This window comes from Canis lupus, chromosome 25, assembly GCF_003254725.2.
Source record: "Canis lupus dingo isolate Sandy chromosome 25, ASM325472v2, whole genome shotgun sequence".
Classification (NCBI taxonomy): domain Eukaryota; kingdom Metazoa; phylum Chordata; class Mammalia; order Carnivora; family Canidae; genus Canis; species Canis lupus.
This window is the reverse complement of record NC_064267.1, coordinates 7,556,731-7,573,860: the sequence shown is the minus strand read 5'-3', so window position 1 is coordinate 7,573,860 and position 17,130 is coordinate 7,556,731. Positions and strand designations below refer to the sequence as shown.

General features: G+C 40.3%; 1 protein-coding gene across 11 annotated transcripts in view; it reads left to right on the top strand.

Annotated features, from left to right (window-relative positions):
* Positions 1 to 13,606: 13,606 nt before the first annotated feature.
* PDS5B (PDS5 cohesin associated factor B) overlaps positions 13,607 to 17,130 on the top strand; it is a 180,022-nt gene continuing 176,498 nt past the window's right edge. For 6 of the 11 annotated variants that reach the window (XM_049101148.1, XM_035718415.2, XM_035718414.2 and 3 more), the window contains exon 1: positions 15,249 to 15,269. In XM_049101148.1, the coding sequence (XP_048957105.1) occupies positions 15,265 to 15,269 (5 nt within the window). In that variant the 5' untranslated portion in view covers positions 15,249 to 15,264. Of the gene's footprint in view, positions 13,764 to 15,246; positions 15,270 to 17,130 lie in introns of those variants that run through there. The other 5 variants (XR_007405849.1, XM_049101149.1, XR_004817026.2 and 2 more) reach the window with 3 other exon arrangements.

Below are 17,130 nucleotides of genomic sequence, written 5' to 3'. Positions count from 1 at the left end.
TAATTTACATTTTAACTTTACACTGAAGTGTAATATATACATAGAAATGTGCTATTCCAGGGGCACCTGGCTGGCTCAGCCAGTAGAGTATGTGACTCTTGGGGTTGTAAGTTTGAGCCCCATGTTGGGTGTAGAGATTACTTAAAATAAAATCTTTAGAGAAAAATAAAAGAAATATGCTGATCCATTATTTACAATAGCCAAATTATGGGAGTAGCCCAAGTATCCATCAATAGATGAATAGACAAGACATGATATATATATAAAAATATATATAATGGAGGGGCAGCCCAGGTACCTCAGCCATATATATAATGGACTATTATTCAGCCATAAAAAAGAATGAGCTCTAGTCATTTGCAACAACATGGATGGATCTAGCGAGAATAGTGCTAAACAAAATATGTCAGAAAAAGACAAATACTATGATGATTTTACTCACATGTGGAATTTAAGAAACAAAACAAATGAATAAAGGAAAAATAAGATGACCAGCCAAGAAACAGACCCTTAACTATAGAGAACAAACAGATAGTTACCAGAGAGAAGGTGGGTGAGGGACTGGAGGAAGGGGTGAAGGGGATTAAGAGTACACTTATCTTGACAGGCACTGAGCAATGTATAGAATTGTTGAATCACTATATTGTTTACCTGAAACCAATATAACAGTGTATGTTAACTATACTGGAATTTAAAAAAAAGAGAGAGAAATGTGCTGCTTACCAAATTTTTAAAAATAAAGATTGGGAGACACCTGGGTGGCTCAGGGGTTGAGTGCCTGCCTTTGGCTCAGGTCATGATCCCGGGGTCCTGGGATTGAGTCCCACATTAGGCTCCCTGCAGGGAGCCTGAATCTCCCTCTGCCTATGTCTCTGCTTCTCTCTCTGTGTGCCTCTCATAAATTAATAAACAAAATCTTTAAAATAAAATAAAGATTGTATTTTTAAGGGAAGTTTTAGGTTCACAGCAAAATTGAGAAGCAATTACAGAGATTTCGCATATACCCTCTGCCCCTACACATGCAGAACTTCTCTCCTTATTACCATCCTCTACCAGAGTGAGACATTGGTTAAAATTATGAACCGTCATTGACACATTAAAATTACCCAAAGTCTATAGCTTTCATCAGGATTCACACTTGGTGTTGTACATTCTATGGATTTGGAAAAATGCATAATGACATATACCATTCTTAGAGTATCATAGAATATTTTCAGTGTCCTAAAAATCATCTGCACCCCATCTGTTCCTCCTCACCCCTAACCACTGACATCCATTATCTTTTTTATTGTCTCCATAGTTTTACCCTTCACAGAGTGTTGGAATCATACAGTGTAGAGCCTTTTCTGATTGGCTTCTTTCACTCACTAGTATGTTTAAGTTTCCTTCATGTCTTTTCATGACTTGATAGATGATTTCTTTTTAGTCCTGAATAATATTCCATTGTCTGGATGTACCATAGTTTCTGTATCCATTCACCTACTGAAGGATATCTTGGTTGCTTTCAGGTTAGGGAAATTATGAATAAAGCTGCTATAAATATCTGTGTTGCTTTTTATATGTGCATAAATTTTCAACTTCTTTTGGTAAATACTAAGGAGTGTGATTGCTAGATCATATGGTAAGAATATATTCAGTTTTGTAAGAAACTGCCAAAGTGTCTTCCAAAGTAGCTATACCTATTCCATTTTGCATTCTCCCCTGCAATGTGTGTTGCTTCACTTCCTTGTTAGCATTTGGTCTTGTCAGTGTTCTGATCTTTGGCCATGCTAATAGGTGCAAATCTCATTGTTGTTTTAATTTGTGTCTCTCTGTGTTGTTTCACAAAACTAGCCCCCATACATGCAGGGCAAAGAGAGACAGAAGAGGCAGACCATTTTAGGTTGGTATGAGGCAGTTTTAATAAGCAAGGGAAATCTATTTACAAGTCTTGTCCTGTGTGTCCAAAAGGCAAGTAGATCTCCACCTCCATCTTAAAAGTATATGTAGAGGTCATATACTGTTTAGATGGTCTCAACACCACACACCACATAACTTTCTTAAGGCTATGTCCTTGGGGCAGGTTCTACCATGGGGAAGTCAAGTAAAATGCACATTCCAAGGACAAGGATGAGGGTGAGGAGTCTCTGATTGTCCAGGTCCAGCCAAAAAGTCAATAGACCATCACATCCTCTTACTGAGCTCCTCAAACACCCTGATGACATATGATGTGGAGCATTTATTCATATGCTTATTTTCCATCTGTATATCTTCTGTGGTGGGGTGTCTTTGGTCCATTTTTAAGTCCAGTGCTACACACCAAATTCTCACAAACTGAACACACTGGGCAACTAGTACCTAGATCAAGAAACAGAATCATGGGACGCCTGGGTGGCTCAGGGGCTGGGCATCTGCCTTTGACTCAGGGGGTGATTCCAGAGTCCCAGGATTGAGTCCCACATCAGGCTTCCTGCATGGAGCCTGCTTCTCCCTCTGCCTATGTCTCTCTCTCTCTCTGTCTCTCATGAATAAATAAATAAAATCTTAAAAAAACAAACAGAATCCTTCATACCAGTTAAATTTTTTTTACCATTACTATTATTATTTATTAAGCCTTTACTTTTTATGCTATTATTTTATTACACCTAAAAACTAAGCAATAATTCTTTACTATCATTAAATATCCAGTGTTCTAATTTCCAATGGTCTCATAAATGCATAATTATTTTTCACATTTTGTTTTCTCGAATCAGAATCCAAGTAGGTACATGCTTGCATTTAATCAGTTAATCTCTTTTAATGCTCAAAATGTTTCCATGGCTCATTTATTTCCCCCTTGGAATTTACTTTTTTAATTTTAATTTTTATTGAGCTATAATTGACATACAGCATTATGTTGATTTCAGATGTACAACATAATTATTTGATATTTGTTTATATTGTGAAATGATCACCACTAAAAGCCCAGTTAACATCTGTCATCATAGTGATGCCATTTTTTTCTTATATGAGAACTTCTAAGATCTATTTTCTTAACAAATTCCAAATTTGCAATGGAGAATTATTAACTATAGTTGCAATACTATACATTATATCCCCATGATTGTTTTTTTAATCAGTGGAGGTTTGTCCCATTTCACCCATTTCTCAACCGATGCCTCTGGCAATTGCCAATTTGTTCTCTGCATCTGTGAGCCTTTTTAAAAAAATGATATTTGTTTTCTCTGTCTGACTTATTATTTCACTTAGCATAATCCGACCATGCTGTAAATGGCACTATTTCCTTCTTTTTCGTGGCTGAATAATATTCCAGTGCATATATATGTATGTGTTTGTGTATACCAAATTATTTTTTATCCATTCATCTGTCATTAAATACTTAAGTTGTTTCCATATCTTGGCTACTGTTAATAATGCTGCAATGAAATGGGGGAGAAGATATCATTTTGAGTCAGCATTTCCATTTTTTTAGGATAAATACCCAGAAGTGGAATCAATATATAATATAATAGTTCTATTTTGAGTTTTTGAGAAAACTTCATACTACTTTTCATGGTGGTTGTACTAATTTATATTTCCATCAGCAATGCACAAAGATTTCCTTTCCTCCACATCTCACCAACACTTGTTACTTCTTGTATTTGTTACTATCCACTCTAACCATGTCATCATGATTTTGATTAGAGTTAGAATTTCCCCGATGATTAGGGTTGTTGAACACCTTCTCATGTACTGATGGCCATCTGCATGTCTTCTTTGGAAAAATATCTATTCCGCTCCTCTGCCCATTTTTGAAAAAGATTTATTTACTTATTTTGAAAGAGAGACAGAGCACAGTGATTGAGGGAAAGAATCTCAGGCAGACTCTCACTGAGCACCAAGCCTGTCGCAGGACTCAATTTCAAGACCCTGAGATTACAACCTGAGCCAAAATCAAGAGTCAGTCGCTTAATCAATTGAGTGACCCAGGCACCCCTCCTCTGCCTATTTTTAAAATCAAATTGTTTATTTGTTTGCTATTGGGTTGTATAGATTCTTTTAGATATTAACTCCTTATCAGAGATATGATTTGCCTTTTTCTTCATTTAGTGTGTTGCCTTTTCATTTTGTTGATGGTTTCCTTTGCTGTGCAGAAATTTTTTAGTCTGATATAGTCCCACTTATTTTTGCTTTTGTTTCCTTTGCTTTTGGTGTCAACCTTCAACTTAAGTTAGAAACCCGAATATGGGATCCCTGAGTGGCGCAGCAGTTTGGCGCCTGCCTTTGGCCCAGGGCGCGATCCGGGAGACCCTGGATCAAATCCCACGTCGGGCTCCCAGAGTATGGAGCCTGCTTCTCCCTCTGCCTGTGTCTCTGCCTCTCTCTGTGTGACTATCATAAATAAATAAAAATTAAAAAAAAAGAAACCCGAATATGTTTCTCTATATTTTTTGTAAATTGGTACTTGGCATCTAGAGGCTTGATCAGATTTAGGCTAGATTATTATGGCAATATTCCTGCATAGGTGCTGCCATGTTCTTCCTTCAGAGAGCATCCAATGATTTGGTTGTTTTTCTGTGTGATGTTAGCAGGTATTTATGCTCAGTGTCTGCATCTGTTATTTTCATCCAAGTTTTAAAAAATGATATTCTAATTCTATCATTCCTTCTTTATTAGCTAGATATCTTCTGCTCAAAGAAAACTATATGATTATCCACTGGCATAGTTTGTATAGACAGGTAAGATAAATGATGGATTCTTTTCCTTTATTTGCCAGATTTCAAAATAATAAATTGGTTTGTTAGCAATCTCCTACAGTGACTAAGTACTTTTATTTTAAAAATATATCATGAACTCATGAATTCAAATATATTTAAAATATTTATTTTATAATTCATCACTGAACTATTAAACAAATGAAGGTTTGTTAGATAAATTATGATGTATAGCGATGATAGATTGGTAGTATACAGTCACTAAAAATAACAGTCTAAGTATATGTTTATACACCTGAAAGTTATTCATGATATTTTACTCAAAAATTATTTTCAGTGTTAAATACGTCATACTACCAAAGGTGAAAAATTTCTCTTCTATCATTGTTCCCAAGCTACCCAGATCCTCTCCTGGGAGGTCACTGAATCTGTGTATCCTCATATATGTTTTCAGATGGTCTAGAGCTGATAGTTCAGCTGCTATGCATTGGTGTGACTGTATTAGTTGTCACACCATTGAATAAATGTTATACCACTAAAATAATGAAGGACTTCCATAGGGGTGTTACATAGTTGCTTCCCTGACCTCTTGAGTACTCTCTTTTCTCCCTGAGCGCTCCAGCCCCTTTCTATCACCCCCTAGACCTTGCCCACCAGCCACCAACTAAAGGATGAATGCCTGGACACCAGGCAACATTCAGCATTCTGCTCAAGCTATAGCCAGTATCCATTCTGATTTGTCTTTGCCTGTTCTGTACAGTTACAAATATTTTAAATATCATCCCTGCAGATTTCCATACAAACAAATACATCTTATATTTTTAAGAAGATAAGGGAGATTATAAACTATTATAAATATATATTTAGCATATTTTATATTTCTATTAAAAAGCATATAAAACATTACATTTTTAATAAAATGTAAATGTAATTATATGGATAAAATGTATTCTGGACTGACATACAACAAAATATTAAAAGTAACTTTCTATAGTGGCATGATAATGATAGATTTTTTTTTCCTTAAAGATTTATGTATTTATCTGAGAGAGATTGTGTGTGTGTACATGCACACACAGGAAGAGGGGCAGAGAGAGAGAAAATTTTCAAGTGGACTCTCCGCTGAGATCAGATCCCAATTTGGTCCTGGATCCCAGGACCCATGAGATCATGACCTGAGCTGAAACCAAGAGTGGGACCCTCATCCTACGGAGCCATTCAGTCTCCCCTTTCCCTTTCTTTCATTCAGATTTTATTTATTTATTCATGAGAGACAGAGAGTGAGAGACAGAGACATAGACAGAGAAGCAGGCTCCAATGCAGGGAGCCCGATGTGGGACTCAATCCCTAGAGTCAGGATCACGCCCTGGGCTGGGCGGAAGGCAGTTGCTTAAATCGCTGAGCCACTCAGGTGTCCCGCCCCTTTCCCTTTTATTCTTAACTGAATTTCCAGATTTCCCCTCAATAAACAAATTATTTACATATCAAAAAGAGACTATACCTGACCTGGTTTTATTTCAGCTGAGTTAAAAAAAAAAAAAAAAAAAAAAAATTAAAGTAACAACATTTTTCAACAGCTCCATCTGCTGGTCGTTGAGTAAAGTTAATTTTCAAATATTACCGTATTTATATTTACTATAGTCTGTAGAAGATATAGAATGGGATGCTTCTTACATATCTTAGAAGAGTGAGTATTAGGAGTCAAATTAATTTACTTGCAACAAAACGTGATACAAACTTGGGTAGCTATAGAGTGGGCTCTTACCCAGACAAAAAGTTAGACTTGTTTGCCTAGAACAGAAACTTGACATTGAAAAATTGGTTTGGTTTTTTTGGCTATCTTATACTGGAATGCTAAATGATAATTGAGTAAAATAAAGACATTGATTAGAGATTGAATATGTATTTATATGAAATATATCATATTGTATTATTTCATTCGCCTTTGCCCAAATATTCAGAGCTGCAGTCTGAACTCTCCTGTGTCATTCTCAGTACTTTTCAAATGAAATTGCTCTTGGTTCCATATCTCTTTATTATTTCCTGAAATTGAATTGATGATAAATGTTTTCCTAACACAAATCTCTCTTTAGACGGTAGTGAGAGATATGATGTTTTGTATCAAACATCTCTCAATTATCTCTTTGAAACTCTTAAAAAATAAGATTTATCATTATGCTATGTAAAATCAGCTAGTCATGAAAAGAGGTAGCTAGAGTAGTCCAATTCATAGAAACAGAAAATAGAATGGGGCAAAGAGGAAAAGGGGAGTTGTTATTTAATGGGTGTACACAGTTCTAGTTCTGAAAAATGAAAAAGTTCTGGAAATCTGTTTCACAACAATGTAAATAATACTTAACTCTACTGAACAGTGCACTTTAAAATAGGTAAGAGGTAAATTTTATGGTATTCTGTTTACCATAATAAAAGGTTTATTTTATATATAATATTACTGTTACACGTTATATAATACATAATATATACATGTATAATAAATTCAAAAGAACATATTGAAGCAGCCATGTACTACACTTATTCCATTTTTTTATATTCTTATAAGTCAATCAGTATATCCATAAATTCATAGCATTTGCTGTGACTTACATTTTAAAAAGATATTTAAACATGTTTTTGAAATGGAGTGAATAGCATTGAATTACTTTGTAAATTAATTGGAGGATGATGAGATTCACTAAAAATTTCCCCCTATTTATGTATCCTTGGACAAATCATTTAGCTATTTGGGTCTCAGCTTCTTTATGTGAAATGAATTGAAAGACGTGATCATTTCTATGCTTTATGAACTCTAAAATTCTCAAAATGTTTTCATGACATTTTCTGACACCCTTCCCTAACCAGCTCTAAAGCAATTATATCTGTAAGCAAACTGGTAATAAATGTTAAAAAGGCACCATCAAGTAATTAAAGGTCTATTAGGTGCCTTTTATACAAGAAATTACACCTAGTTTAAGCTTATAAAAATAGAGGTCTCCTCTCTACAATGGGTGGAAGTGACATAAGCTTATAAAGAACACACTTGTTAAATATACATACGTCTGTAGAATTCATATAGTATCCACACTTTATTTGGGGAAATGATGGACAAGATTAGGGAATGTTTTATTTTAAAAAGTGAGGGGAAAATTTTCTACAGTTGTAAACAGCATAGACAGTAGACTATGGAGAGGAAAAGAAAATTAACAGGAAAGATAAACCTACAGGCAAAAAAAGCCATAGGGCCAAGCAGCATGGGGGTGGAAAGTGGGACAAAAGTAAAGAGTATAATAAATAATAGATAATAAACAATAATAAAAGTGACTAAGTAAAGGAATCTGGTTGAAGTAAGGGTAGGCCCCCATATAGCTTCAGACTTATCAACACTACCAGGAGCTGCCCTGGATGCAAGACAATTAATTAAAATCAAAATATAAATAAGAGGTTTGTGAGAGAGTCCTCGTTTTTATTCCATTTGGTTATCTGGCCAGATTATTCTATTACTCATTATGTCTAACAGCATGTAAAGAAGTTTATTTTGAACAAAAATATGTTTAAAGAAGCTCATGTGTTACTAGAAGTATGCTTCTGATATTAACCTCTTACTGTGAATATGGTTAGTTCTAGTGGCTAATAATATTTCTTTTTTTTTTTAAGATTTTATTTATTTATTCATGAGAGACACAGAGAGAGGGGCAGAGACACAGGTAGAGGGAGAAGCAGGCTCCATGCAGGAAGTCCAATGCGGGACTTGATCCCAGAACTCCGGGATCACACCCTGAGCCAAAGGCAGACACTCAACCACTGAGCCACCTAGGCGTCCCGCTAATAATATTTCTTAAATCTCATTTGCTTTCTTACAGAACTAAACCAATGATAGACTTGATATAAACTTGAAATTTAGAGTAAGTCATTATTCTATATTAAAAACATGAACATAATATAGCCATGAACGTATATACTATATATGTGTAATACCAGGTAACTATATATATGTTTGTACATACCATAAATATGCATGCACTTCAACTGATATTAACATAATTTATAACAAGCTTCAATAGTTGCAATGAACTATAGTGAAACAATGTTTGCTCTGTATTACAAGTTGTTAAAAGTAGCATTTTTGATTCCAGGGTCTATTGGCTGTGCTGTCAACAAAGGAAGCTACTTGCCACATGTGCTTACAAAGCACTTGAAATATCACTAGCAGGAACAGAGATGTTTTCTTCCTTCCTTCCTTCCTTCCTTCCTTCCTTCCTTCCTTCCTTCCTTCCTTCCTTCCTTCTTTCTTTCTTTCTTTCTTTCTTCTTTCTTTCTTTCGTTCTGTTTATTTCTTTATTCATTCATTCATTCATTCATTCATTCAAGACACAGAGAGAGGTAGAGACACAGGCAGAGGGAGGAGAAGCAGGCTCCATACCGGAGCCCAATACGGGACCTGATCCCAGAACTCCAGGATTTATGTCCTGAGCCCAAGGCAGACACTCAACCACTGAGCCACCCAGGTGCCCCCGGAGATGTGCTTTAAATGTAAAATTCACAATGTGAACAAAAGAATGTAAAATATCCCGTAAAATATTTTTGTATTGACTGCATGTAGAAATGACAGTATGTTGGATATGTTACATAAAATATTATTAAAATTAATACCACTGGTTTCTTTTTACTTTTTAAAATTGGAAGATTTTGAATCGCATACATGGTCACATTGTATTTCAGTTGGAAAGCATGGATTTAGAGCGTAAATAAATGCAATTTCCTCCCATTAATCAAGTGCAGGCCCGTGGATTGCACACACTGCGGAGTGCTGACTATGGGTAAGAGTGAATGGTCTTTGCTTAGGCTGTTCTGCCTTATACATTCAGAAATAGTCAGCAGCTCAGACCTCAATCACAATGGTGACCTACGCTATTCAACTCCCAGGAAATCAAGATGACTCTACCAAGTGTGTTTATTTACCCAAATGATATTTGATAACACACACATACACACATTTCTCCAAAAATCCCAGAGAGTTTTTCCAGGAAAAAAGAATTTTAGCATGATTCCTGTATAGGAGATCAGGAGCACAATTACTTATTAGGTAGCTAAAAGATGGTCTAGAATTCTTTAAGGAACAAAATGTACTTAACAACCTCTAAGACAATTGATCTCCAAGACAATGTTCAAAAGAAAACATTTTCTTCAAGAAGAAAGAAAGAAGAGAGCTGCCTTAGCTTATGTTTGCTAGCTCTGGTGTTACGAGGTAGGCAAAGGTCACCTTCCCCTAAATTTCCTTTGTGGCATCCTTAATCTTCTAGTTCTTCTTCCTGCTTGGAAATCCCAGCATCTTTCTCAGCTCTGTCTCTTTTACCTATCTCTCTCCATAGAAAGGAAAATAATCTGTTAATGTAAGGTGGCAGAAGGGTGGGCTCAGAGGTTTGCAGAAATTTCCCAGGTGATTTTGGGGTTCTTCCACTCCACTTCAGTTGAGAACCACTGCCCTGAGACCAGATCAATGTGGCATTCTTTCAGGAATATTTGTATTTTAAAAAGGGTCACAGAAGGGGCACCTGGCTGGCTCAGTTTGTAGAGCATACCACACTCATAATCTCAGGGTCTTCAGTTCAAGCCCCACATTGGGGATACAGCTTACGTTTAAAAAAATAAATAAGCAAAGAAAAATTTAAAAAATGAATGGGCAAAAATAGCACAAAGTTTAAGGGGTGTCTGGCTGGCTTAGTTGGTAGAACATGTGACTCTCAATCTCAGGGTTGTGAGTTTGAGCCCCACACTGGGGGTAGAATTTACTTAAAACAAATAAAGAGGGTCACAGAATGGGCACGGTGCTTAATACAGGGAATTAATCATGAAGGGAGGAATTCTAGGCACCAGAAGCTGAGTTTTGGATGAGGGGAGAGGAGAAGAGCCCCTATGCTATCTTTCCGTGATGGCCACATCATGAACAAGAGTCTGACCTCAGAGTTTTGGAGATTACTTCATTTGCCTGATTGACTAATGCCTAAATATCACAAAGTTGATTTCGACCTGGCTTAGTCTCTGCTAATTGATACTAATAGGCTAGCAGGTTACCTTTTTCAAGTAATATAACCAGGTTTCAATATGTTTTCTGGAGATCCAATGCCTTAACTCAAAGAATTAGTCTAGTGGAATTTCAGCACTGTTATACAAGGCAGGCGGGGGTCATGTTTTCAGCTTGACTGGACTTTGCGATGTACTTCAAATTACACAGAATAAATAACAGCCTATATCTAAGTAGGGCCCAGTCTCCTCCTTGTCTAATTAGCTAACACGCTTGATTATGTATGATAAATATTTTATTGCTTTTGGAATGAAATGATAAACGTGAAAGTAAAACAATATTCTGATCAGACATGTCCTTTCAGAAATTGTTCTTTCTTTTGACATACCCACACAGTTTCTCATAGTTCAGCATACTTCCAGTGCATTTTGAAAGTGATTCTGACTTACATTATTTTTGCAATTCACATATTTCAATAAATATAATTGCCAACACTAAGTACTATGTTTCTAGAGGAGAGTACATTCATATAGCATTTTATTTTCTTTTTTTAAACATTTACATTTCTTTTCTTTAAGAATTTATTTATTTATTCATAGACAAAGAGAGAGAGAGGCAGAGACACAGGCAGAGGGAGAAGCAGGCCCCATGCAGGGAGCCTGATGTGGGACTCGATCCCGGGTCTCCAGGATCACACCCCAGGCTGCAGGTGGCGCCAAACTGCTGCGCCACCGGGGCTGCCCAGCATTCTATTTTCTTTTTAACCTGGAAATTATTTTCTGTCAAATCGCATTCATTGAAATTCTAAATTCTCAAGAGACAATTTTTCAGCACACATCTGCTGGCATACTTCCTACCACATCCTGCAAGGTTTAAATGTCCCCCAGATAGGGTAGGGTGGATAGTCAAGACTATATGATTTCTGGCTTCAGGTGTAGAGTAACACCTGAAGATTTCAGAAACCATCATCTAGTGTAGCGTTGTGAGGTTGGTCTAGAGATGTAGTAGAGGAGTATTCAAAACACACTAAGGGCAATGTAGGTGTTTTTAGGGTTGTTCACATTAACCATGTGTATTCGTGCTGTCTTCCAACTTCCTAATTCCCTTAACTTCAGCTTTATAACCTACCAAAAGAAAACAAAAGGTCCAGATAACCCAAACACGAGTAATGTGATAGGCAGAATAATAGTCCCCAAAGACGTTCCTGTCACATTCCTTGGAACCTGTGAATATGTTTACATGGCAGAGGGGAATTAAGGTTGCAGATCAAATTGAGGCTGCTGATCATATGACCTTAAATGAGGTGGGTTATCCTGGATTACTCAGGTGGGCCCAGTATAATCACCAGGGGTCTTAAAAGTGAATAAGGTGGCAGAAGGCAGTCAGAGAAAGAGATGTAGCAATGGAAACAAGGTCAGAGGGATGCTGCTGTTCTGATTGTATAGATGAAGGAAGTGGGACAAGAGCTAAGGAATGTGATCAACCTCTAGTAGATGGAAAGGCAAGAAAATGGATTCTTCCCTAGACTCTCCAGAGAGGGACACAGCTACGCCAACATCTTGATGCCAGTCCTCAGAACTACAGAACTGTAAGGCACTTTGTGATAATCTATTACAGCAGTAGTGGAAAACTAGTACAGCTGGTGACTGGATTTGTGGTGCTTTATAATCAAAGATAATTCTCCTAACCAAGTCTGTGTAAAATCAGCATTTTTTTTTAATTTATTTATGATAGTCACAGAGAGAGAGAGAGATAGAGAGGCAGAGACATAGGCAGAGGGAGAAGCAGGCTCCATGCACCGGGAGCCTGATGTGGGATTCGATCCCGGGTCTCCAGGATCGCGCCCTGGGCCAAAGGCAGGCGCCAAACCGCTGCGCCACCCAGGGATCCCAGCATTTTTTTTTTTTTTACATCATTCCCACATAATTCCTCTGTCTTGGAAGTAGGCAGCAGTCACAGCTAATTTTTGAATGGTTTATGTTCTTAACTATCTTAAATTATGCCACATCCAATTACATTTCTCTTGATGAATTGCAGCTTTTTGTTTTAATACCAGTTTTAGATTCCAGGTTTTCTAAATAGTGGTGCTTCAAGGGAAGGTTTACATTACAAATTTCTGTAAATCTATTTGCTGTTGTATAAAACACGGTTTCTTTTGTTAGAAACTAAGCCTCTTTGAGGTGTTTTCCTCTGTGTCCTAATAGCAATTGTCAAATCAACTCTTAATACACTCCCCCAGAGCTGCAGGAGGGGTGAAGGGGGTTAGAAACCTAGCTCCCTCCTGCAGGGCGTCGTGGTGCTCAGAGGATCCCTCCTCCAGCAAGGACAACTGTGGTAAGAGGCGAGCGGAATGCTTTGGTCCAGGTTGAATCACTGCGCTCCTCTTCCCACCTGCCGCTTAACCAACTCCTCACAATGGGAAAGCTGTGGATTAAGTAGACACGTAATACGGCGTAGAAAAAGCCTATTTTGCGCTATTTTGAGACGACTGGGTAAGAGTCCCCAAATAAAGAGCAAAGTAGTTAATTCTGATTTCATTTGCATGGCACGGCATCAGTGTTCAACTTCGGTGTCTTAAAAAATACCGAAGTTTCATCCCCAAAGTTAGGGACATGTCACAATTTACATGGTTTTCCGCGAAAAGCAGAGGCAGAGAAAGCACCGACAGCTGCGCGCCCGCGGCACCGCGGCCACGCGGCCTCCGCGGCCTCCGCGGCCTCGGCGGCGGCGCCCGGGCGGCTGCGCGTGCGCGCGGGGGGCGGAGCCGGGCGCGCGCGGGGGCGGGGCCGGCCGGGAGCCCAGCGGGCCGGCGGGCGCGCGCCGGGGGCCGTCTGGTCGGCAGGGGGCGCTGCGCCCCCGCGCCGCGCACCGCCTGCCCCTGGGTGCCGTCCGCGGCGGTTCGATTGGAGCAGCCGCCGAAGAGCGCTTGGCGCCATTTTGAAGCGGAGAGGAGGAGGAACGGCCGGGCTGGCTGCGGAAGGGGAGGGGGGGAGGAGGCGATTGGATGCGGCGGCGGCGGCGGAGCCCGGAGAGCAGCGGAGTGAGAGGAGTCGCGAGTCGGGAGCCCGGAGGTAGGAAACCATTCAGTTAACGGAAAGAAAATGTCTCTCCTCTCTGCTCGCCGCGCTCCATTTTTCGGCGCCCGCCGCCGCGGCGGTGTCTGTGGCGGGGCTCAAGCGCCGCCCGTCTGCCAGCCGAGACTCGCCTCCCGGCATCGGAGGCTGCAGCGGCTGCTGCCTGGCGGCGGCCCGGGCCGGGGGCAGCGGGGCGCGGGCGGGGGGCGGGGGCCGCGCTGGGGGTGGGGGTGGGGGTGGGGTGGGGAGGGCCCGCGGCCGGCGCGCTCCGTCCACGCCGCGGGCTCCGTCACAGCCTCGGGAAATTAAACTTGCCGCCCTGGCCCCAGTCGGGGCGCCGGCGGCGGCGGCGGCGGCGGCGGCGGCGGCGGCGTTGGGGCGCGGGCGGCGACCTTGCGCGCGGGCGGGAGGGAGGGCGGGGGTCCGCGCCCCGCAGCCCGGCCGCCGCCGCCGCCGCCGCCGCCTCCGCCGCCGCCCCTCCCCCTCCCCCTCCCCCTCCCCCTCCCCCCGCGTCCCGGCGGCCGGCGGCTGTTTCCCGGGCGGCAGGCGGGCGGCGCGGTGCTCCTGTTGAATCCTCCCGCTGGCGGGTTTTCCCCCTTCCGGGCGACGGGTGGGGAGCGCGGGTCGGGGCTGAGCCCGCGGCGGCCTGGGGCCTCGGGCGCCCCCACCGCTCCGCCGGTCCCCGCGCGCCCCGCCCGCCCGGCCCGCCGGGCCCCGCCGCCCGGCCTCTGCTCCGGGCCAGCGGACCCGCTGCCGGAGTGACATTTTTACACTGTTACTCGCCTGTCGCCGGAGATAAAGCGCGCTCAGCGCGCTCTCGGAGCTGGTGCTGGGGGGACCTGAGGACCTGGCGGAGGAGGAGCTCGGCCCTGGCTGCAGGGACTCCTCCCGGGCGACTCCTGGGCTCCGGCTCTCCTCTAGGCAGCCTCGGAGTCGGGATGACAATGGAAGAGGCGTGCAGTTGTAAATAGGGGACATATTTGCACTCTGTGTTCTTCCTGACGCTTGAAAAGTTTTTGGTCAGAAGGAAGATCTTGTATGTCGCTGCTGTCGCTGCTGTCGCTTGGTACAGGCGTGGAGGCTGCGCCAGGCAGGGGCACAGTTATTTGAAGGAATGAATCTGAGCCCTGAAATGCGGTGCCTCGCCTTCAGACTTGCCATGTTGCTGCCTTCCTTCCCGGGGACGGTGGAAACTCGGGGAAGGGCTCGAAAGGGCAGTTCCCGACTCTCTCAACACACGTTTTGAGAATCCTGACCAACCCAATAAAAGGGAGCCCTTTATTTTGCTTTGAAGAATGTACTGTGAACGCTCTTTGCACACTTTGATTATGAAATGATGGATGGGCAGTGCTGTCCTGAACGACCCTACCCTTATTAAATAGTTTCCTAAACTTTGGGATACAGCCTTTATTTCGAAGGCTGGTCAGCGGTCTTGAGTGAGTTGGGAGTCTTTCTACCGTCTTCCTGGTAAACTTTAAAAATTCAAGTGTGCTAGGACATGAGGTGAGCTGTAAATAAAGGACGGTTATTTAAGACTTGAATGGATAGACATAATCATTGTTCCCAACTAACACATGTACGTAAAGTTCCAAGTTAGAGCATTTTAAAAATATTAACTCACGTAGTGCTTAAGTAAGAATAGTTAAAATTATGGAAGTGTGGTATTAAGCAAAATAAAGGCTAGAAAGGGCACTTCTTATCTATGCACTACATTTGTCAGATGCTAGCATTTTTAGGGACAGTAAGAGGAGCATTCCTGTAGTGTATGCAGGTCGGGTTGTGGAACAATTAATCTTGTATCACCTGGTGACAGCAGAAAACCTAATTAAAATTTATAGTGGTGAATATGTAGGTGAAAGTTTCAACGTGGGATGTCTTATGTTAAGATAGATTTATTCTCAAAAACTTAACTATAAAAACGCATATTCAGTAACGTTCTTTTGAAACATATTTACAAATTTACATATAGAAAAGATGCACTTTAGACATTCTTTGATTACTGCAGTGGCTGAAGTAGTGAATTTTTGTTGTTTAGAAAATGACCATTTTTGTTGGTGGGTGTTACTTTAAGGTGTGAATATTTTAAATGACGGTACTGTTTGGATTGGCCTTTTTTTTTTTTTTTAAGAACTTTTGCACCCTTTCTTATTTTCTCATTTTTTTGAGATTCTTGTATTAGCTTTGTTTTCACAGCAGCTTTTGTATTTTTAATGTTGCTTTTATTCCTGTCTAGGTACGTCTGTTTTTCCCCTCACTTTTCCCAGGAATTACAGGAGATAATGTGATGATAGTGATTCTTGTCATGAGATGTCATGAAATGTTGCTTATTTGACAGGTAGTCTGAGTTGGCTGTTGAATGAAAGTTGCTTTAATTTTTTAATTTAAAAATTGTTCTGCAGTTTTAACAGACCATAAGAGTAACTAACATTTTGAGGACATGGCTTTATCAGTAATTTGTTGAGCCTAAAATAATGTGATACCCTTGCCAGACAAGACTTGCCCTGATGAAGAATGAAATGGTAAAATACACCTAGAAATTTGTGGGTGGGCAGGGGTTAGGGGGGAATATTTTGGGAATTTCTGTGTTTTTCTGCTTCTCCCTCTTGAATTAGGATTATCCTTTGGCTTCCTCATTGCTACTTTTTTTTTTTTTTTTTTTTTTTGTTTTTTTTTTGATCCTGTGTGCCGACAACAGAACTCAACTGTGATTTGGCTTGGATGACAAGTACTGTGTATAATTTAAGTTAGAAAAGAATACATTTGTGTTTCCTTTGTCAGTGTTAGCTATTAGGAAACTTAAAACTGGTCATCAACTCACCATGTGCATGAGAAATTAGGTTCAGATTGTTATTTAATTGATTTATCCAAAGTCACAGTCCTATTCATGTGGTGGAATTGGGGTAACTCTTAGTTTCTTGTGGAAGCTTAGAATTTCTTCGTTGTGGTCTGTATTGTTTGATTCAGTACTTAAGTAATATTTAAAATACTACAAGGTAGTATATTATTCTTCATTACCTTCTCTTCTCTTTTAATTCATTCAGTCAAGAAATAAAGTTTCAAGGTTAACCATCTGTTTCAGAGTTGGTTTTAATAATTTTATTCAGGATTCAATCCACTTAAGTTGTCTTAGAAGATAACCTTTTGTGTGTCTTTCTCTTGTGGAGTTGCTTGATCTCCCATTGAACAATGTTACTTGACATGGCATTTATTTATTTTCCTGAAACTTGTAAACCAGAGTAATTTTGAGGTTAGTATTGGATTTTGTTATGTATGTATGTGTGATGAGTGTGTACCTTTTTTTAAAACTTTTAAACTCAGTTTGCTATACAAACCATTTGTCACTTCCAATTCAAATAGATATTTA